Here is a 22,230-nt window from a genome sequence, read left to right as displayed (position 1 = left end):
CTACAAGTGGACTCATTGTAAGGAAACGCCCACCTCGCAGATCCAGGGCAGCGCCTGCGCAGTAGGTGAGGCACCACCCACTTCTGCCCCCCCCCCCAAAAGGGTCTCCAAGGAGCCAGGTGGCATCATTTTCTCCCTTTCTCATGAGAATTTGGCCTTCTCAGCTCTGCTGGCAATAAATCTTTTCTCCTACTTCACTTCTGTCCCCGTGGTCTTTTGGGTTACTTTCTTTGGGTTACTTCTACCTAGTTGTACATTTTCTCCTTCATTTTGGTGGCCCATACGGGGTTAGGCTCCTCGGTGGATTAGCTCCCCCCAATGACTGGGAGGGTCCTGCCAGCGGACCCAGGGACCTAACCCACGATTCTAGGCAGACCCAAAAGACCACTGAGCTGGTTTCCTACTGACCAAACGCTTCCTACACGTCCTCCAGTGGCTGATCAAGTCCTATCCCCCAGGTAAGTGAAGTCTAGAGGCTTAGATTTCACTGTGCAAGTTCTGTGCCTCTCTCAGGGAGCTTCAGGGCCCCCACACCCCTAAAACTTGGCCAAGTATCTAAGCCACATTTCTAAGGGCCTCCATGGCTGAGGGACACGATGGGGAAACGTGACGACATTTCCCACTGGTTGTTTCCCACTTTTTGAGCCAAATTGCACTGCACAGGACACTGCAGCAGCTTCTGGTTCCAGATCACTTACCATGGGCGGGACACAATTTAATAGTCCTGACATTCCTCAGGACTCCCCCTTGGGTTGTCTCCTAAGTAATCTAGAAATGCTTAACCTTGAATCTGGCATTGAGTCACAGGAGCTCATACATTTCTGTCTTGAGATCTGGCCCGAATATCCACTGGACAATCAGTCCATGTGGCGCATTCATGGGACACTGGATCCTGATATTATACAGAATCTATCCAACTTCTGCAGGCGGTCGGGCAAGTTAAAGGAGGCTAGCTACATAGATAACCTCTCTGTTTCTCTCCTTCCTCCAAACTAAACTTCTTCCTGAATCCTTACGTTCTCCTGCCCAACTCCTCCTGGCCACAAAGCCACCGGCTTATAAGCCAGACTCTATTCCAGATCTGGCGGATGAATTGCCACCATTTCAAACATGTGGGGCAAAGCCCCTCTTGTTGCGCCAGGAGGAGGTGGTACTTCCTCTGGAGGAGATGAGATTTCCACCAGCAGAGGTGGCAGCCCCCTCCCTTACCATTGGTCTGGCACACCCCAGTCCACCAGCCACCCGTTTCCACACCCTCCACTCCCCCACCAACCAAGGCCAAGGCCCCCTTCCCTCAGCACCCTCTCCTCTTCCACAGGACAAAAGCACGCCTGGCCTGGCCACTGTGAACCAGCTGTCTCAGCTGAAAGATGCCGTGGAGGCTGTTGCGCATATTCAGAAACATTGAGTACCGTCCGTACTCAGGCCCAAGAGCCTGCTCCAGATCAGAGTTCTACCTCAGCCAACATTCTCCCATTAAGTGAAGTGGCAGGGGCTGATGGTATAGTCACAGTGCATGCCAGTCTCATTAAATGACCTAGCACAGATCGCGATGAGCCTGGGATCTTTCTCCACTAATCCCACTGCCTACATCAAGGAGCTGTGGCATGTATTCCTATCATATGAGCTAACCTAGCATGATGTATACATAATCTTGACTAATGCCCTCTCCCAGGAGAACAGCGGGATGTTTGGGAAAAGGCCTGCCACTATGCAGATGAGACCCACCAGACCACCCCCAATCACCCAATTGGGACTGAGGCAGTGCCTGACCAGGAGCCTCACTGGGATTACAATTCCTGGGTGGTCGCCAAAGGTGAAACCAATTTATTGCCTGTATAATGGAAGGTCTCAAACAGGTGGGCCGCAAAGCCACCAACTATGACAAAATGGCCACGGTCGTATAAGACAAAAACGAAAACCCATCTGCCTTTTGGGCCGGACTGAATCAGACCCTCCTTCAGTATACTAACCTAGACCCTGAGTCTGTGGACAGACAACGCTGCTTAATGACTCATTCTATTAATCAATCCACTCCAGACATCTAGGATAAATTTTATTTTTATTTTATTTTATTTTTATTTTTTTGGGTCCAGTCGTGGGGCCTGAACTCTGGGCCTGGGCGCTGTCCCTCAGCTCTTCAGCTCAAGGCTAGCACTCTACCACTTGAGCCACAGCGCCACTTCCGGCTTTTTTTTTTTTTTTTTTTGCTTATCGGTGCTGAGGAATCGAACCCAGGGCCTCAGGCATGCAAAGCAAGCGCTCTACCACCGAGCCACCTTCCCAGCCCTCTAGGATAAATTAAAAAAAAACTAGACAGGGGGCCCCTAACACCCGCTAGTGAAGCTATGGAGGAAGGCTTTAAGGTGTATCACGGCAGGGAGGAAAAGGCCAAACAGCTCAAGTACCAGATGCTAGCCAAATCTACCAGCTTGCAACCAACCCCTTCCTGATGGGTCCACCTGAGCCCTGCTATGTCTGTGGTTGAAAGGGGCACTGGATGGAAACCTACCCCCTGAAGAAGCTCTGCTACTGATGTAGCCAGCCAGGCCATAGGGGCCCAGCCTGCCCACAGCCACGTGAGCCAGTTCGACCATGTCCCAAGTGCAAAGTTTCAGGGCATTGGGCCGTGGACTGTCCATCATCCTCTCAGGGACAGTGGCCATCCACTAGGGCCCCATCACCCCCTCCTGGCACTCTGGGACTTGCAGCCATAGAAAACTGAGGCAGCTCTGGACTCTGGGCCCCAACCACTCCCATCATCAAGCAGGAGCCCAGAGTGACAATCATGGTTGCAGGTTGGATGACCTCATTTTTGGTGGACACAGGTGCTATGTATTCAGTGCTCACTGAGTTCCAGGGCCAGCGTACCTAGCCAATACCTCCATAGTTGGGGTGGAGGGAAAACCTTACAACCGCCCCACCCCCACCCCATCCTTTGTCTTTTTTCAGGAGTGACCTTCTGTCACTCCTTGTTATTCCCCACTGCCTCGTTCCACTGCTGGGCAGAGGCCTTTTAGCCAAATTTGGAGCCTCTATTACCCTACGCCCTTCCCAATTGGCACAATGTGATATTGATTCAGCCTCCCCCGCACCCAATTGGCACAATGTGATATTGATTCAGCCTCCCCCGCAATCTCCTTGTTGATGGCTTTATAGGCGCACCTAGTGACCCCTCAGATTTCCCTTTTCCACCCTCTGAGGTGGACCCCAAGGTGAGGGATACCCATAACCCCTCTATTGCTAAACACCACCCTCCTATTCATATGTTTCTGAGGGACCCCCAATGCTTCCCTCCACAATCCCTCCCTTGCCACCGTCTTCTGGGACTGCAACCAATTATAAAAGACTTAATAAGAAAAGGGCTGTTATGCCTCACTAACTCTCCCTATAACACCCCCATCTTAGCAGTAGCCAAAACTAATGGTTCGTTCCTCTTGGTTCAGGACCTTCACCTTATAAATGCTGCTGTTATCCCCCAACACTTTGTTGTGCCCAACCCCTATACGCTGCATTCCACAATCCCAGTGACGGTTGCCTTTTATTCAGTATTGGATTAAAAACACACCTTTTTTTTTTTTTTTAACTATCCCTTTAGCCCCCTCCTCCCAGGACCTTTTTGCCTTTTCATGCACTGACCCAGTCACCCAAACCTCAACTCAGCTCACCTGGACTGTGCTGCCGCAGGGGTTCTGGGATAGTCCCCATCTGTTTGGCCAAGCTCTAGCAAGGGACTTTAGAGACCTAAATTTAGAGCCATCCACCCTGATCCGATATGTGGATGATATTCTCCTCTGCAGTCCCACCAAGCAATTGTGTTACAACCTTATAGTAACACTTCTTAACTTTCTGGCCTCCCAGGGATATTGAGTCTCACCCAAGAAGATACAGGTAGCCACGCGCCAGTGGCTCATGCCTGTAATCCTAGCTACTCAGGAGGCTGAGATCTGAGGGTCACAGTTCAAAGCCAGCCTGGGCAGGAAAGTCTGTGAGCCTCTTATATCCAATAAACCACTAGAAAACCAGAAGTGGCACTGTGGCTCAAGCAGTAGAGCGCTTGCCTTGAGCTGAAGAGTGCAGGGACAGTACCCAAGCCCAGAGTACAAACCCCACGACCGACCAAAAAAAAAAAAAAGAAGATACAGGTCGTTCAGCAGTCTGTGACTTATCTGGGTGTTCAACTCACTCCCACACACAATGCCATCACTATCCCCAGGAAACAACTGATTACTAACTACCTACCCCCTCCACTAAGTCGGAGCTTCTCTCCTTCCTGGGTCTAGCTGGCTATCTCAGGTCTTGGATTCCTAACTACTTCCTTCTAACACGCCCCTTATATGAAGCAGCTAAAGAGCCATCAGAAGAACCCCTTATATCCCCCTCCTCTCTTATTCCTCCCTTCAGGGGATTCCAACGGGCCTTATTACAGGCCCTGGCTCTCAGGCTGCCAGACCTTTCATGCCCGTTATGTATGGCCGCCCACCCTTGCCTCTCCTATTTCAGACCTTGGACTCCCCTTTGCCCACCCCCCAATGCTGTCCTCTCTCCTTCAACATCTGCACACTTTTTTTCTGGAAGTATGTGGACCAGTATGAATCTAAGCCCTCTACACTGCTCTCCCAGCCTTCCATCAAGGCTGGGGACCAAGTGTACATTTCAAGAAATTACCTGCCAGGGGTACTTAGTTCCACCAAGCTCTCTGCTAAGTGGGAGGGACCCTACTCAGTAACTCTCCCTACTCCCACAGCTGTGCAGGTTCAGGGCTGTCCACATTGGATTCACATCTGGCATGTTAAACGTCCTGCGCCTGATGGGCCCTCATATATATCTGAGCCAACTGAACCGCCATCTCTACAGATAAAAAAGAGTCATCGAGGACCCTGCTCTGGACAAGTAACATCTTCATAACCATCATGACCCTGGTCAACTTCATGTACAGTACCTGGCACGTCTTATCCCCATACAGTGCCCCCTCTCAGCAGGAAGTAGCTCCAGAAGAAGAGACCTTCGCCCATATTCCCTGCCCAGTACTGTTCATATTAAACCAAAAAGGGGAGAAATGTAAGGAAACGCCCACTCGCAGGCCTAATCTCTGCCCTCCACCACAGTGCCTGAGCAGTAGGTGAGACACCTCCCACCTCCGCCCCGACACAAAAGGGGTCTCCAAAGAGCCAGACAGCACCATTGTCTCCCTTTCCTCATGAGAACTTGGCCTTGTCAGCTCTGCTGGCAATAAAACTTTTCTTCTACTTCTGTCCATGTGGTCTTTGGGGTTACTTTCTTTGGGTTACTTCCCACCTAGTTCTACATTTTCTCCTTCACTCATAGCCTCCAATGCTGCTAGCACAGACCTTTATAGGCCCAAACCACATAGGCTGTGAGGAATTAAACCTAACAAAAGTGTTTTATTTAAGTAAAGCAAGCTGGGAGAGGAACAATTAAAGACTTAGGGCAAGAATTCCCTGGAGCAAGGTTTTTTTCTAGAGCTAAACAACATGACATATCTGCAAATCAAAGAATGATCTCTAGAGTTTCTATTAAGGCACCAAGGTGGCAGTGAGGACGATTCCATTACTTAGAGCCAGTATACATATTTCAAAAGAACAACTACAACAACAATAACAAAATCACTGTTGTAGGCATCTATCAGTAGAAGCAGATGCTTGCTGAACATCTTTCAATGCACAGAATGTCCCCTCACAATACTTCTTCCTGTAGGTCAAAGAGAATAAGTGGAAGTTAACACTAGTAGCAAACTTGTTTTATTTTTATTTTTTTAAAAGAAAGATGGTGTCTCACCTTCTAAGATCAAGAAAAAGAAACATCTATTGAGTAAAATAGAGACATGCCTTTATTTTTATGCAATTTGAGACATGAACACAGGTAGAGGGAGCAAATTCCATATGGCTGCAAATAGAAATACTGATGTGGTAAGCATGGACTGCGGTTGGAATGTTGGACTTATGACCTGTCTCTTGTATGGTTTCTAGAGTCTGTGATCTCAAGACTAGATGAAAGGGAAAGAAGGGAGGAGAAAAAGGAAGAGATAGTTGCAGAATTCCTACCTGCCCTGATTCTGAAGGTAGCCAGGACAAGAACATCAATCACTATTACAGCACAGCCCACCTGGTGAATTCCAAGCAAAAGGCAAATCAGAGAGCAAATTCCCAGCTCTGCCTTACAGCATGTGATTTCCATCAACTGTGTCTCAATCAGCCCTGGGAGAATGGCTGGCCTATAAGTCTGATGTGTGATTCATTAAAGGTAAGGTGGACAAAGAGCCTTACTCAAGAGTATTACAAATGGTGAGTGCTTTGTTATGACTGGATTTCATCATTTTTGCCCTGATCCCTCTGGTTTCTGATATACGAGCCAGGTAGGTAGTAAGGAAACCTGAAGTCTGAGAAGCCTGGCTTGCATGTGTATAGAATCAAGTTCTATACTGCTAACACTAATGGACAGCCTTATGATAAAAGGCAGAGTCTGGCTGACCTATACCTCCAGAAGCCCATAACAAGTAATAGTCCTAGTGTGACCAAGTTTAAAAACACCCACATAACCTGTGGGAGCAGCTGACCATACAATCTAGTCTCCAAAAGTCAATGACACATTACCCAGTTACCAGGACTGACTGGTTACCTTATTTCTTCATAGATCTCCATAAAAAAAATTTGAGGTCTTGGGATCCCTCTCAGCACAGTTTTTTGTTTTTGTTTTTTGGTCAGTTGTGGGGTTTGAACTCTGGGCCTGGACGCTGTCCTTGAGCTTTTCAGCTCAAGGTAAGGGCTCTACCACTAGAGCCACAGCACTACTTCTGGTTTTCTGGTAGTTAATTGGAGCTAAGAATCTCATGGACTTTCTTGCCCAGGCTAGCTTTGAACCATGCTCCACGGATTTCAGCCTTCTGAGTAGCTAGAATTATAGGTGTGAGCCATGCTTGGCTTTTTTTTTTTTTTAAAAACTTTTCTAATTATTATTAAGGAGTTGTACAAAGGGATCACAATTCCATAAGTCAGGTTATGAGTACAATACTTATAGGGCATGTTACTTTTCGCTTTCTTTTGCATTAATAAATCTGTTTCTGGCCATGAGCCTGTGGCTCATGCCTGTAGTCCTTTCTATTCAGGAGGCTGAGATCTGAGGAGTATGGTTCAAAGCCAGTCTGGCAGGAAAGTCCATGAGACCCTTATCTCTAATTACCACCAGAAAACTGGCTCAAAGTGGTTTAGTGCTAGCATTGAGTGAAAAAGTCAGGGTCAGCACTCTGGCCCTGAGTTCAAGCCCCACAACTGACAAAAAAATAAAAATAATAAATGTTTTCTGCTTAAAGTCTCTCTGTGTTTATCTTTATATCCTTTCTCTGATATAAATATGAGCCCTGGTAACATTTTGGCAAACTAGGCCAGGAGACTGGAAGGGAATCCTACTCAGTAGGATGGCTTTATTTTTCTGACTCCAGTAAATCTACTTGATTCTTTTTTTTTTTTGTCTTTTCTTTTTTGGTACTGGGGATCGAACCCAGGACGTTGCACTTGCTAGGCAAGCGCTTTGCCACTGAGCTACATCCCAGCCCTTGATTCTTAATCAATGTAGGAAAGAGGACTTCCTTTTTAGTTTTTTGCTTCCATAATGGTGGAGGTTTACTATTTTGGTCTGGACCAAATCATTATTAGTTCATCTGCAAGTACAGGGTTAACATATAAAGATTTTGAGCTCTTTGTATATTTTCTCTTCCTTCTGTCTTCTTGTTTGTACTAAGATAATTTTGCTATTCAAGAGAAGACCAGGGCTGGAAAGGTGGCTCAGTGGTAGAACACTTGCCCTGCATGCATGAGGCCCTGGGTTCGATTCCTCAGCACCACATAAACAGAAAAAAAAAGCTGGAAGTGGCACTGTGGCTCAAGTGGTAGAGCGCTAGCCTTGAGCTGAAGAGCTGAGGGACAGTGCCCAGGCCCAGAGTTCAGGCCCGATGAGGGGACCCCCCCCCCCAAAAAAGCAAGAAAGGAGCCTGGCACCAGTGGCTCATGCCTGTAATCTTAGCTACTCAGGAGGCTGAGATCTGAGGATCCCCGTTCAAAGCCAGCCCAGGCAGGAAAGTCTGTGAAACTCTTATCTCCAATAAACAACCAGAAAATGGGAAGTGGCACTGTGGCTTAAGTGATAGATCGCTTGCCTTGAGCTGAGGAGCTCAGTGACAGCACCTAGGCCCCGAGTTCAAGCCCCATGATTGACAAAACAAAAAGCAAGAAGGGCTGTGGGCATGGCACCAGTGGGAGGGCTGCTCAGCAAGCAAGAGACCCTTTCACACCCCAGTAGCACTAAATATACATCTATATTAAAATATAAATAAGTGTATCCTATCTTCCAGGAGTAGAGGTTGAGGGGCCAGGAGAACACTTTCTCCGGGGAAAGAGATGCCATTGAGGGTGGAAGAGGGAGGAGGCAGTGGCTCCAGTTTCCCTCAGTTCTCCTTGCCACTAACAGGACGGCTATCATCTTTCCTGTAGCCCCTCCCCTCCAGGACTACATTTCCCAGGAGGCTGTGCTGTGCTTTGACAGTACTCGGATTTAACTAGGATTCTGGGCTCTACTTAGCGCTAAACTCTTGCTGACTGCCCAGGCGTGAGAGGAGCAAGAGACAGCCATAGCAGCCAAGAATTGGAGCCAGACCAGGAGCCCGAGACGGAATTAGGTTTGAAGCTGGAGCAGCAGCAGTAACAACTGAGGAAGTGGAAAGATGCTGGTTATTTTAGTACTGCTCACTTCCTTCCTTTCACTCTTGTATGTGACAGCTCCATCCATCAGGTTTGTCTTGATTTAACGATTCATAATAGTAGTTTACAAAGCTTCCTAAGCTGCTAAAAGAGAATGGAAGGGAGGGGGAGGGGGAGAAAGAGCAGGGGGAATAAAAGCAGGAAGGAAGGAGAGGTTATAAATGCCACAAATGAAAGTGAAAAGGAAGATGGGCGGGGGAGAGCTGCACTGAATTCTGACTCTTGTGCTAGGCTGAGCGGGTGACTCTGCCTCGCACTTCAATTTAGGCAAATCCTCTCTATCCTCTCCCCTCTCTCTCTCTCTCTCTCTCTCTCTCTCTCTCTCTCTCTCTCTCTCTCTCTCTCTCTCTCTCTCTCTCTCTCTCTCTCTCTCTCTCTCTTTCTCTCTCGCTTGAATTCTGGATTTTTTTTTTTGAGTAGTTTATTAGAGATGAGCCTCGTGGAGTTTCTTGCCAAGGCTGGTTTCAAACCGTGATCCTCAGATTTCAGCCTCCAGAATAGCTCAGATTACAGGCATGAGCCACTGGTGCCTGGCACTGTTTCGTAGTTCTAGTTACAAGTTTCCCTGCTGAGTTAAATACCAGGCACCCTGGGAAGGAAATGTACTCTTGGATTCTATCCTTAAAAAAAAGCTTAGGGATGGCTCTTCAGCTGTGAGATTTCTGGAGGTGTCCCCCCCAGAATTTGTGTTCAGAATGAAGATTTTAAAAACTGCTGCTGATAAAGAAAGTTAAATGGACATATGGAGGACTGTCTGTCTAGGTCTACACATTGCAATCTGGGCCCCCATCCCAGTTCTACCACAGTTAGAACTTCTCCAAGCCTCAGTTTTCTTCATTGTAATGTGGAAATGATTCTGAAATAGCTGAGAACAATAAAATAAATTATATCTGGGAAGTGCCTTGCCTGCTCCTGGAAGTTAGGTGGTGGTGCTCAGGAAGTATTGTTTTTGATCCCCCTCTGATCTTTTTTTTTTTTTTTTTTTTTTTTTTAACTCAAGAAGTCAGCAGGTGAGATTTTCTCTGGATGCACCCATGGCAGAAAGCCACTGAGCATGCTCTGCTCTCTGAAACTGGAGTGACAACCGTGGTAGTATTTGTGAGTGCCACCCCCAAGATTATGAGTCTTCAGTTACTATGACAATGCTCACTGGAGACCTAGGGCTCAGGACTACAGATTCTACTAATCTCTATCCTGCATATTTTAAGTGGTAATTAGAAGAGGAAGCAGATCTCCAGGAGCTGCTAGAAATAAGCATGAGGTATCTTTGTTATCTGACAGCACTTCACTCAGTTTGCCCAAGTCATCACTGTAGACTCCATGTGACCTTCCCAATCTACACTTTATGAACTGGCCCCTACCTTGCCCAGTAGAAAAATGTCCCATGTAGTTGGGCACCAGTGGCTTGCACCTGTAATTCAGCTATTCAAGATGTTAAGGTTTGAGTATCATAGTTCCAAGCCAGCCTAGACAGGAAATTTCCATGAGACTCTTTTCTTCAATTAACCATTCAAAAGCCAGAAATGGAGCTGTGATTCAAGGGGCTGAGTACCAGCCTTCAGTGAAAAAGCCAAGAGACAGCACTCGGGCTTGAAAGAAAAGAAAAGAAGGGAAGAGAAGAAGGCAAGGAAGGAAGGAAGGAAGGAAGGAAGGAAGGAAGGAAGGAAGGAAGGAAGGAAAGAAGGAGGGAGGGAGGAAAGAAGGAGGGAGGGAGGGAGGGGAGGGAGGGAGGGAGTGGAAGGGAAGGGAAGAAAGAAAAGATAGAGAAAGGAAATAGAGAAAGGAAGAAAGAAAGATAGAAAGAAAAAGAAAGGAGGAAAGAAAGAAAGGGAGGGAGGGAGGAAGGAAGGAAGGAAGGAAGATAGGAAGGAAGATGGTTCTTGCAGATTAGCTTCTTCAAGGATGCTGACTCTAAGTTAAAATGCTCTCTTTGGGGCTAGATGTCTTCCTTTTCTACATCTCAATGTGGGGTTGGGAAGGATGATGTGTGATGCTTTTGTTTCCCATGCTGGCAGGAAGTTCTTTGGTGGTGGAGTTTGTAGAACAAATGTGCAGCTTCCTGGGAAGGTGGTGGTGATCACAGGTGCCAACACGGGCATTGGCAAGGAGACGGCCAGAGAGCTGGCTCGCAGAGGTGAGTCTGCCCTCCCCTGCCTTTTTCACTGGGACTCACTCCACATTTCCTTACCTTTCCTCTTGGGCTTGGAGGCTCTGGCAAGAATTCAGGGAACCTGGGACTCAGATCTAACGTGATATTAATTTACTGTCAATCAGTCATTCTAATTGGAGAAACTCAGCAACATTAACTATTGGAGGATAATACCAGAGGTCCCAGTTGGGAGTTAAACTGACAGCAAGAAGACGACTCTGAGAATCCACAAGTGGCAATGCTTTTAGTGGTGACTGTCCATTCGTCTCCGGCTTACTTACTGTACTACTACTTCTATGTTAGTCTAGGATCTGAGCATAGCGTCCTTTCTGTCTTGACCTCAGGAGCTCGAGTCTACATTGCCTGCCGAGACGTACTGAAGGGGGAGTCTGCGGCCAGTGAAATCCGAGCAGACACAAAGAACTCCCAGGTGCTGGTACGGAAACTGGACCTCTCTGATACCAAATCCATCCGTGCCTTTGCTGAGGGTTTCCTGGCAGGTGAGACTCCAGAGGGTAGTGAGGAAAGCAGGAATTAGAGTACGGGAATGGTTGCTGTACCCTGATCTTACTGGACTGGTTCTGCTGTGGGAACCAGCAGGACAGGGAGCTGGCAGAGGGACAGAGGGTGGAGAAGTTGGGCAGGATCCTTATCAACTCTTTGTTCTTCAGGGGGAATGATGAAGATGTCAGCATCCTGTCTGGACTTGTGTCTTGGCATCAAGGCTTGGTCTGATGCTATTCCCTCCTTCCTTCCAGAAAGTCAAGCTTCTGTGGCAGAAGCATTAGCTGAGTTTGTACCTTTGCCCCAATTCTCCTAGGTCTTGGGAAATGTCCAAAGACAATAGGATCCATAAGGAATAGGATCTGGTCTGTCTTGTTTTATTACTGGATTCCTAGGGCCCCATAGTGTGGGCCTGATCCGTATTTGGTAGTTAGTACACGGTGGCTGATTGAAAGAATGAACAATGTCCAGGAAGATAGGAGCAACGAAAATGAGCACCCCAGTGACAATTATTATTGAATATCCCTGAGAAAGTCCAGTGGGGGATGGTTATTGACTGCTGAGACAACACCTTGGGTTAGAGGAAAGGAGCCAAACACTTCCTGCCTCAACAAGAAGTGTTTGTGAATAAAGGCAACCAGCCAAATGTTCAGAACTGTGACAGCCAACCAGCGCACTCCTCACTAACCATGAGCTTTCCTTGGTTGTGCTTAATAGAGGAAAAACAGCTTCATATTCTGATCAACAATGCGGGAGTCATGATGTGCCCCTTTTCTAAGACAGCAGATGGCTTTGAAACCCACCTAGGAGTCAACCACCTGGGTAAGTATTTTTGGCTGGTTAAAAAGTGAGGCTCCTGTCCTTTGTCAAAAGATGACTCTAGCCAGGCACTGGTGGCTCATGCCTGTAATCCTAGCTACTCAGGAGGCTGAGATCTGAGGATGGCAGTTCAAAGCCAGCCTGGGCAGGAAAGTCCTCTTCAGAGCTGAGGGACAGTGCCCAGGCCCAGAGTTCAAGCCCCACAACCAAGAAAGAAAGGAAGAAAGAAAGAAAGAAAGGAAGAAAGAAAGAAAGAAAGAAAGAACAGAAGAAAGGAAGAAAGGAAGGAAGGAAGGAAGGAGGAAAGGAAGGAAGAAAGGAAGAAAGGAAGAAAGAAAGGAAGGAAGAAAGGAAGAAAGGAAGAAAGAAAGAAAGATGAATACACCAGTGCTGAGGGCCACTGGAGGTCCCCATGGAACCCACAAATTTTAGACTTCCAGCATACTGGACACAGTGCTTGTTTTCATGATCTTTCTGACCAACTATTATATACATAGGGTGAAACTTTCCTGCCCATATCTTTAAGAAAGCCCTAGTCACACACCAGTGGCTCACACCTGTAATCCTAGCTACTCTGGAGGCTAAGATCTGAGGATTTGGGTTTGAAGCCAGCCGGGGCAGGAAACTCAGTGAGAGTCATCTCCAGTTAACCACCAAAAAGCCAGAGGTGGAGCTGTGGCTCAAGTGGTAGAGTGCTAGCCTTGGGCAAAAAAAGTTCAGGGATAGCACCAGGCCCTGAGTTCAAGCTCTAGCAGAGAGAGAAAGAGAAAGAGAGAGAAAAACAGCGACAGAGAGAGACAGAGAGGAAGAAAGAGAGAGGGGGAGAGAGAGAGAAAGGGAGGGGAAGAGGGAGGGAGAAGGAAAGAGAGAGAAAAGTGAGAGGGAAGAAGGCAAGGAGGGAGGGAGGTTTCTCCCTTTTCTTAGGCCCAATCCCAGGAGATACAAGGGAGAAAAGCAGCTTTCTTCGATTGGGCAGTGGCAGTACGAGGCTTGCTAGGAGGATCAGGCATGAAGGTTTGCAGGAATCTGACTATAGCTAGAGGAGTCACATACCAATGAGGGCCAAGCAAACTAAGGCCCATTCAGATAGGCAAACCTTGAGAACTTGAGGTACCAAAGAGGTTGAGGTTCAGAGTTCAAGGTGATGGTTCTAGAGAAGAAAGCATGGAAAATGTTCTCTGATCCTAGGAAAATGTTCTTTTCCTTAACTAATTTATTCTTCCTTCCATATGTGGGTCCACAGTTGTGCCATGGTTGTCAGAGGGGAAGTTGGGAACAAGTAGGTGGCTGGTTTCCATGATCAAGGCAAGGGCAGAGGTCAGAGAAACAGCTGATGCTGAAATCCTGTATCAGTTTGTATGCCCCGAGTCTAGGCTGTCTTCTTACCCTCCAATCTTCCTGCTGGCTCTCCTTATAGGCCACTTCCTTCTCACCTACCTGCTCCTGGGAAGGTTAAAGGAATCTGCTCCGGCACGAGTGGTGAACCTGTCTTCAGTGGCTCACCTCATGGGCAAGATACGCTTCCATGATCTTCACGGTGATAAGCGCTACTGTCGTGGTTTCGCCTATTGCCACAGCAAGCTGGCCAATGTACTTTTCACTCGCGAGCTGGCCAAGAAGCTCCAAGGTAAACCTAGAGAAAGAGTCAGGATTAAAATAATACAAGCTGCATTTTGGGTCAGGTTATAGGTTCACAGAAATTCTGGAGTCAGGCTGTGGAAACATTTATATTTCAGTAGCAGCTCTGTGTACTAAGAAGGATGAAGTTACAAACAGAATAGTCCCCTCCCCTCCCGGGAAGCTTAACATTGAATAGATGCTAGAAACTCCATTAAATCTACCTTACACCTATCACATTTATTTTTGTGTGTATGTACAGTACTGAGATTTGAACTCAGGACCTCATGCTCTTGCTTATTTTTTTTTTCTTGTGCTCAAGGTTGGTGCCATTTTCCTCCACTTGGAAGCTTTTTGCTGGTTAATTGGAGATCAGAATCTTTCAGATTTGTCTCCCTGGGCTGGATTTGAACTAGGATCCTCAGATCTCAGCTTCCTGAGTAGCTAGGATTACAGGCACAAGACATCGGCACTTGACCCCAGCCATCACATTTTATCTTATATCTGTTTTTCATATTATTCTGATATCAACCCTTCGTGATAAGCAGAGCAGATGTTATTATTTCTTTTTTTTTGAGGGGGGGGGACAAAACTGGTACCCAAGAAAATGGCTGACTTACAGTAAGGTAGTAAGGGAAGAAATCAGAACTGGATTGTGGGTGCTCTGCCCTAAATCTGGGGTGGTGCTTCCTCCTGTGTGCCATTTGCTGAGGTCACATAGTGAACCAATCTACACTTCCAGGGCTCCATTTGGGGCCTTTCCACAAAGCTCTGTGTGTATGTGTGCATGCCCCCTTAATCCCCCCGACTCTGACTTCTAAGCTGTAAAATGAGCTTAGACTAATTCTTTACCAATGATTCTGTGCTTGCTGGGGTTTTACATGAGCCGCTAGCTCTGACATCTGTGAATCAGGGAAGCATTTATTATGCTAAATTAACCATTTGGGGGAACAAAAGCCTTTACTCTCAGAGTGCCAAAGGCAGAAGACTAGTCATAAAAATTAATAATAATGATATAAGAGCTGTGCACCAGTGGCTCACACCTATAATCCCAGCTACTCAGGTGGCTGAGATCTGAGATCACTGTTGAAGTCAGATTGGTGGACAGGAATGTTCATGAGCTTTTTTTTTTTTTTTTGTCAGTAGTGGGATTGAACTCAGGGCTTGGGCACTGTCCCTAAGATTTTTTGCACAAAGTTAGTGCTCTACTACTTTGAGCCACAGCACCAGTTCTGGTTTTCTAGTGGTTAACTGAAGGTAAGAATATCACAGATTTTCCTGCCTGGGCTACCTTTGAATAACACTCCTCAGATCTCACCCTCTTGAGTAGCTAGGAGGCATGAGCCACTGGTGCCCAGCTGTCCATGAGATTTATATCTCCATTTAACCACCCAACCCCCCCCCCCAAAGGAACCTGTGATTGCTGGACGCCAGTGGCTCCCGCCTACAATCCTAGCTACTCAGGAGGCTGAGATCTGAGAATCTCGGTTCAAAGCCTGGCAGGAACATCCATGAGACTCTTATCTTCAATTAACCACCAGAAAACTGGAAAACTGGAAAAAAAAATGTTGTGAGGCTTAAATGAGCTTAAGCCATATAGTACAAAAAGCACACAAGTTTCCAATTCTTAAATGGTTTTGCTTGTTTTGTTTTATTGAATCAGGGCCAAGGCCTGGGTGCTGTACCATAGATTTTTTTTTACTCATGGTGGATGTGGTACCACTTGAGTCACAGGTTCCTATTTTTTTTTTTTTTGGTCAGTTGTGGGGCTTGAACTCTGGGCCTGAGCCCTATCCCTGTGGTCTTCAGCTCAAGGTGAGCACTCTACCACTTGAACCACAGCGCCACTTCCAGTCTTTTCTGTTTATGTGGTGCTGAGGAATCAAACCCAGGGCCTCATGCATGCAAGGCAAGTGCTCTACCACTGAGCCAACTTCCCAGTCCCCCTCACAACATTTTTATGAGGTGCATACTCTTACTCCCCTTCCCATCTATAAATGAAGAGACAGGCATAGGTATATGGAGCAAATTTCCTAGTTGAGCCAGGCAGCTTGGAACTGGAGGCCACGTAATCAATGTTCAGACTTCCATCTTGCAGACTGTTAGGTATGACCTCAGGCACTTTGCTTAATTTCTCTGTGACTCAGTTTCCTCAGTTCTAAATGGGCATCTAAGTGTTGACTACCTTGAAGTCTTTTTAAGAATTAAATGAGAGTTTGGCATTGCTGGCTCATACCTATAATCCTAGATACTCAGGAGGCTGATGTCTGAGGATCACGGTTCAAAGGTAGCCCAGGCAGGAAAGTCTTATCTGCAATAAACTATTTTTAAAAAAAAAGAAAAAAGAAAAAGAAAAAGGCTAGAAGTGGTGCTGTGACTCAGTGGTAGAATGCTCACCTTGAGCAAAAGGAGCTCAGAGACAGCACCCAGGCCTAGAGTTTAAGCCCCAAAACCAATAACAACTGGGAAAAAAAAGAAAAGGGATTACATGAAAAGACTGGCATGGTGGTACACATCGATAACAGCTCTTGGGCAGGCAGAGGCAGGAGGATCTCAGTTTGAGTCCAGCCTAGGAAAAGTTAGTGAGACTCTTTCTCTAAAACAAAAAGGACTGATGGTCTAGCTCAAGGGGGTAGAGCACTTGGATTAAATCCCTAGTAACACACACACACACACACACACACACACACACACACACGAATTGAGTGACACAATGCAGGTAAAGAATGTTGCACAGGCTGGGCGCCAGTGGCTCACGCTTGTCATCCTAGCTACTCAGGAGGCTGAGATCTGAGGATCGTGGTTCAAAGCCAGCCTCGACAGGAAAGTCCGTGAAACTCTGACCTCCAATAAACCACCAGAAAACTGGAAGTGACATAGAGGCTAAAGTGGTAGAGTGCTAGCCTTGAGCTGAAGAGCTGAGGGACAGCACCCAGGCCCAGAGTTCAAGCCCCATGACTGATGACAAAAAAGAAAAAAAAAAAAGAATGTTGCACAGCCTTTATTCATAATAAGTACTGAAAATCATGGTGCCACAGTAGCGTCTTGGGGGACAGGTTAATCTTCTATGGACTCCAATCCTTCTCAATCTGTACCTCATAAAATGTGCATGCTGGACAAATGCAGCACTGCACTAGGCTCAATCCTCTTCCAAACCCTCTTCCAAACAGATGGTTGCCATAGAAAGGAAGAAAGCTGCCAGGTGCTGGTGGCTCATACCTGTAATCCTAGCTACTCAGGAAGTTGAGATCTGAGGATTGTGGTTTGAAGCCAGCCCAGGCAGGAAAGTCCTTGAGACTCTTCTCTCCAATTAACCACCAGAAAACTGGAAGTTGAGCTGTGTCTCAAGAGTATAGCCTTGAGCAAAAATGCTCCAGAATAGTTCCCAGGCCGAGTTCAAGCCCCACAACCGACACACACACACACACACACACACACACACACACACACACACACACACACACACACACACACACACACACACACACACACACACACACCAGAAACAAAAACAAAGACAAAGACAAAAACAAAAAAAGAGAAAGTCCCACCCACAGAAATAAAAGAGACGTCGCTGGGAATTCTTAGTAGTAGTACTTAAGCTATAGTATCAAGGTGACATTGAAGTGGGATCCTTCCTTTGGAGCATAGAAGACTGTGGATTTTTCTAGAACAGCTGGCCAGGAGTAGGTGCCAACCCTAGGGTTGTGTTTCTCGAGTCCCTTGTCTCCCTTGTGTATTTTCTGCCGCCTTGTGCTGTGCTGTGGTCTCACTGTGCCCGCTTTCTGCCCTAGGCACAGGCGTCACCACCTATGCGGTGCACCCCGGCATCGTCCGCTCGGAGCTGGTGCGCCACTCATTCATACTGTGCCTGTTCTGGCGGCTCTTCTCCCCCTTCATCAAGTCAGCATGGCAGGGGGCACAGACCAGCCTGCACTGCGCGCTGGCTGAGGGCCTGGAGCCTCTGAGTGGCAAGTACTTCAGGTGTGTAGGGGCAGTGTGCGGTCTTTCCATTGGCTGGGTGAATGGCTTGGTGTCCCGCAGCTGAGTTTGTGCCTGATGGAATCCAGGTTTGGGCTGAACCTGCCAACAAATACGCTTAGCTTTCCAAGGGAACGTGTGTTAGAAATAATATTAGAATGAATTGTTTTCATGTTTTATACCTGTGTGCTATGGTTTCACATCAGTTTGTAGCTATTAAAGACTCTCCCCGTTGGTTATGCTAAGGAAAGAACATTTGTGAACCCTGTGGAACCTTCGCTTGACTGATTCTACTATTTCCTTCCTTCCTTCCTTCCTTCCTTCCTTCCTTCCTTCCTTCCTTCCTTCCTTCCTTCCTGGTGTGAGCACTGGGGCTAGAACTCGGGGCCAGGGTGCTGTCCCTTAGCTTTTGCATTCAAGGCTGGTTCTCTTGAGCCCCACATTTACTTCTGGCTCTTTTGTAGTTAATTGGAGGTAAGAGTCTCACAGGATGGCTTGGAACTCTGATTCTTAGATCTCTTCCTCCTGAGATCTGTCATCCTAGCTAGGGATAACGGGTGTGAGTTACTAGAGCCCAGCTATTTATAGGGGGTTTTTTGTTTTGGTTTTTTTTGGGTCCGGTTGTGGGGCCTGAACTCTGGGCCTGGACGCTGTTCCCCAGCTCTTCAGCTCAAGGCTAGCGCTCTACCACTGGAGCCACAGCGCCACTTCCGGCTTTTTTCTTTTTGCTTATGTGGTGCTGAGGAATCGAACCCAGGGCCTCAGGCATGCAAGGCAAGCGCTCTACCACTGAGCCAACTTCCCAGCCCCTATTTATAGTTTTTTTATTCTAAGCCAGGCACCAGTTGCTCATGCCTGTAATCCTAGCTACTCATGAGGCTGAGATCTGGGGATGGTGGTTCAAAGCCAGCTCAGGCAGGAAAGTCTGGGAGACTCTTTTTTATTTTTTTTTCTTGATCCAGTCGTGGGGCCTGGGCGCTGTCCCTCAGCTCTTCAGCTCAAGGCTAGCACTCTACCACTTGAGCCACAGTGCTACTTCCGGCTTTATTTTTCTTCTGCTTATATGGTGCTGAGGAATCAAACCCAGGGCCTCATGCATGCAAGGCAAGGGCTCTACCACTAAGCCAACTTCCCAGCCCTGGGAGACTCTTATCCCCAGTAAACCACCAGAAAACTGGAAGTGGTGCTGTGGCTCAAGTGGAGGGCACTTACTTTGAGCTGAAGAGTGCAGGGACAGCATCCAAGCCGAGTTCAAGCCCCACAACCACCACCAACAACAAAAAAATTGATTCTGCTCAGCAGAAAGTGCTGGACAAGGTCTCTTCCCAATGAGAGTTCTGTCTCCCAATGTTGTCAATATGGGTGTTGTCTGTTGGAATATAGAAACAGACAGTACCAAACAGATTCAGCACTGAATCTTATCACAAATTCCATGTGCAGTTGGAGTTTGAGGATAAAGGGAAGTCCAGGATTAAATCACTTTCCCACTCCATGATTTCATCCAACCCAGTCTCCCTGGTTGCCTGCTCTGTTCAAGGCTGTCCATCATTGCCCCGATTGCTAAGTGAAGCATTGGAAATAACCTCAGTATCTAACCATTGGGGAATGGATAAATGTCTAAGTGATTTGTGTGTGTGTGTGTGTGTGTGTGTGTGTGTGTGTGTGTGTGTGTGTGTGTATTTATAAATCATCAGAAATCAGAGAGGTAGATAACTTTATCTCCATTTTACAGATGCAACTGAGGTATAGGACAATTAAGAAACATGCCTGTGTTCATGGTTTGTAAGTTAGAAGACCAAGGTGTAGAGCAGGGCAGTCTGACTCCAGACCTGTGCTGCTCTGTGTGGGCTGCCATTATCTGCATGGGGCCACTGAACACTTGAAATATGACTGTTCAAGTGAAGATTTGCTGTAAGGATAAAATGCAAACCAGATTTTGAAGACACAGTATGACAAAAGAAATGTAAAATATTAATTTTTATGTTGGTTATGTGCTGAAATGATTCAGCTATATTGGGTTCAATAAGATTCAGTACTGAAGTTAATTTCACTCATTTCTTTTTACCTTTTTTAGTGGAGGTCAGGGTCACACTATATAGGCCGGACTGGCCTCAAACTCTATCCTCTTGCTTCAGCCTCCTGAGTGCTGGGATAACAGATGTGTGCCACTATGTCCAGCTGCTGCCACCGCCGTCTCCTCCTCCTCTTCCTCCTCCTCTTCTTCCTTTCTCTTCCTCTTCCTCCTTTTCCTCTTATTCTTCCCTCCTTCTCTTCCTCCTCCTCTTCCTCTTATTCTTTCCTCCTCCTCTTCTTCCTCTTCTTCCTTCTTTCCTCCTCTTTCTCCTCTTCTTCCTCTTCCTCCTCCTCCTCTTTCTTCTTTTTTTTGTGTGTGTGTGCAGTTCTAGGGTTTGAATTCAGGACTTTTTGCTCAAGGCTAGTGCTCTACCACTGGAGCCACAGTACCACTTCTGGCTCTTGCTGAGTAGTTTAATGGAGTTAAGAGTTTCATGGACTTTCCTGTCCAGGCTGGCTTTAAACTGTGATCCTCAGATGTTAGCCTTTTGAGTAGTGAGGATTACAGGCTTGAGCCACTAGCCTTTGGCAAAGCCCAGTTTTGTATTCTATCCTACCCTATTATCCTGCTAGCCCCCAGCACCTCCAAAATAAACAGTGCTTAGTTTAGGACTCACAGGATGCAAGTGACTCTGGATGGAATTCAGAGTGTTCAAACACTTATATAAGAAAAATAATTTTACCTTTCATTTCACAAACCTCCCTTTGAAATGTAGCATTTCCTTCCATTGTGAACATAGGCAGGGAGCACTGTGCATGACTCGGTCACCCGTGCAATTATAGATATGCTTGTGTCACACTGCAGTCCTTGTAGATGTCCCATGATGTCCCATTCTGCTCTCTGCTACTTTGGAATCTGCTGGCTACTGATCCTGGCTCTGGGTCTTGTTGTAGAATATATGAATGAAGAAGCCTGTTTTAAAATATTTTAAAATGCAGTTTAATATAGTTTCTTAGAATCTGGTCTACTATTTTATATATTGGAAATATATTCTGAGAAAGACACCACCAACATTCCCATACGGTCAGTTCTCACTCCCATTATCCACCCATGGTCTTTTCCCTCCAGTGACTGCAAGAGGACCTGGGTGTCCCCAAGGGTCCGAAATAAGAAGACGGCGGAGCGCCTGTGGGATGTCAGCTGTGAGCTTCTAGGAATCCAGTGGGAATAGCTTGTGGGAAGGCCATGGCTGTATCAGGCCCAACCCATGCCATCATGAAAGGAGACCAAAGAGAAGGCCAACCCTAAAGGATTGTCTTGTTGGCTGTCTGATGTTGCTGTGAATGCTGCCTGTTCTCATCCTCCTGACCCTTCTGGGAACCTTTAAATACACAGCCCTGCTGTGAAGCGGCATGGCACAAGACTTGCACATGTACTGACCATTCTTGAAGATTTAGAGAGTCGGCAAGCCTCTGTATTAAGAGGACTGGACAGATCCCAGGCTGGACGTGAGGTGTGTATGTGGGAGGGAGTTGGGAGGGGAGTGGAAGAAGAACCTAAGAAATTAGATCTGTTTCCTCAACTTCACTGGAAACACCAAGTATGTGAGCGCAGCTGAGGTTCAAGGTACATCAGCATTGCATATTTCCAGGGGAAATATGCCTCACAGTCTTGATGGACTTCTTTCCTCTTTGAATGAAATACAGATCTGGACCCTGGAATCTGGATAACTCAGGAAAATCATGGATGACTTGGATCAAATTTTCTTCCATTGGGAAGTTGGGAGCCACTCCCAGATGTGAAGCTGGGCCTTTCCATTATCTGTCATGTACATGATCTCCTTTTTCTAAAGAATTCTCTTCACCTCCATTTTTAGAGAAAAATAAATATTTATATTCATTTCATTGCCTCACATTTTTTTCTCAGGTAAAAATGTAGCAGAGAGGGCTGGGAAGTTGGCTCAGTGGTAGAGTGCATGCCTTGCAAACATGAGGCCCTGGGTTCGATTCCTCAGCACCACATAAACAGAAAAAGCCGGAAGTGGCGCTGTGGCTCAAATGGTAGAGCGCTAGCCTTGAGCTGAAGAGCTGAGGGACAGCGCCCAGATCAGAGTTCAGGCCCCATGACCAGCAAAAAAAAAAAAAAAAAAAATGTAGCAGAGAGGGGCTGGGAAGGTGGCTCAGTGGTAGAGCGCTTGCCTTGCATGCATGAGGCCCTGGGTTCGATTCCTCAGCACCACATAAGCAAAAAGAAAAAAGCCGGAAGTGGCGCTGTAGCTCAAGTGGTAGAGTGCTAGCCTTGAACTGAAGAGCTGAGGGATAGCTCCCAGGCCCAGAGTTCAGGCCCCACGACTGGACCCCCCCCCACCCAAA

At 46.9% G+C, this 22,230-nt stretch overlaps 1 protein-coding gene across 2 annotated transcripts; it reads left to right on the top strand.

The window, feature by feature from the left end:
* The first annotated feature begins 8,567 nt into the window (after positions 1-8,567).
* Positions 8,568-21,736, top strand: Rdh12 (retinol dehydrogenase 12). 2 transcript variants are annotated; one of them, XM_069991921.1, is made up of 7 exons: positions 8,568-8,805; positions 10,790-10,908; positions 11,268-11,423; positions 12,145-12,249; positions 13,664-13,873; positions 17,658-17,847; positions 20,987-21,736. In XM_069991921.1, the coding sequence occupies exons 1-7, from the start codon at positions 8,738-8,740 to the stop codon at positions 21,087-21,089; spliced, it is 951 nt and encodes a 316-aa protein (XP_069848022.1). In that variant the 5' UTR covers positions 8,568-8,737; the 3' UTR covers positions 21,090-21,736. The 2 variants fall into 2 exon arrangements, with proteins under 2 accessions (XP_069848022.1, XP_069848077.1); XM_069991976.1 differs by lacking the exon at positions 8,568-8,805 and adding an exon at positions 9,951-10,035.
* Positions 21,737-22,230: the final 494 nt, after the last annotated feature.

The sequence above is a fragment of the Dipodomys merriami genome, unplaced genomic scaffold, assembly GCF_024711535.1.
Source record: "Dipodomys merriami isolate MVZ:Mamm:240054 unplaced genomic scaffold, mDipMer1.0.p SCAF_1, whole genome shotgun sequence".
NCBI lineage: Eukaryota > Metazoa > Chordata > Mammalia > Rodentia > Heteromyidae > Dipodomys > Dipodomys merriami.
Note: the sequence above shows the minus strand (reverse complement) of the source record. Positions and strands in the feature narration are given on the sequence as shown.

Bases quoted from the DNA above. Each gene is read 5' to 3' on its own strand.
- Rdh12 (XM_069991921.1), top strand. From the start codon at position 8,738: ATGCTGGTTATTTTAGTACTGCTCACTTCCTTCCTTTCACTCTTGTAT. The intron at 8,806-10,789 runs GTTTGTCTTGAT...CCATGCTGGCAG, and splicing joins GTGACAGCTCCATCCATCAG to GAAGTTCTTTGGTGGTGGAG. The intron at 10,909-11,267 runs GTGAGTCTGCCC...TCTTGACCTCAG, and splicing joins CAGAGAGCTGGCTCGCAGAG to GAGCTCGAGTCTACATTGCC.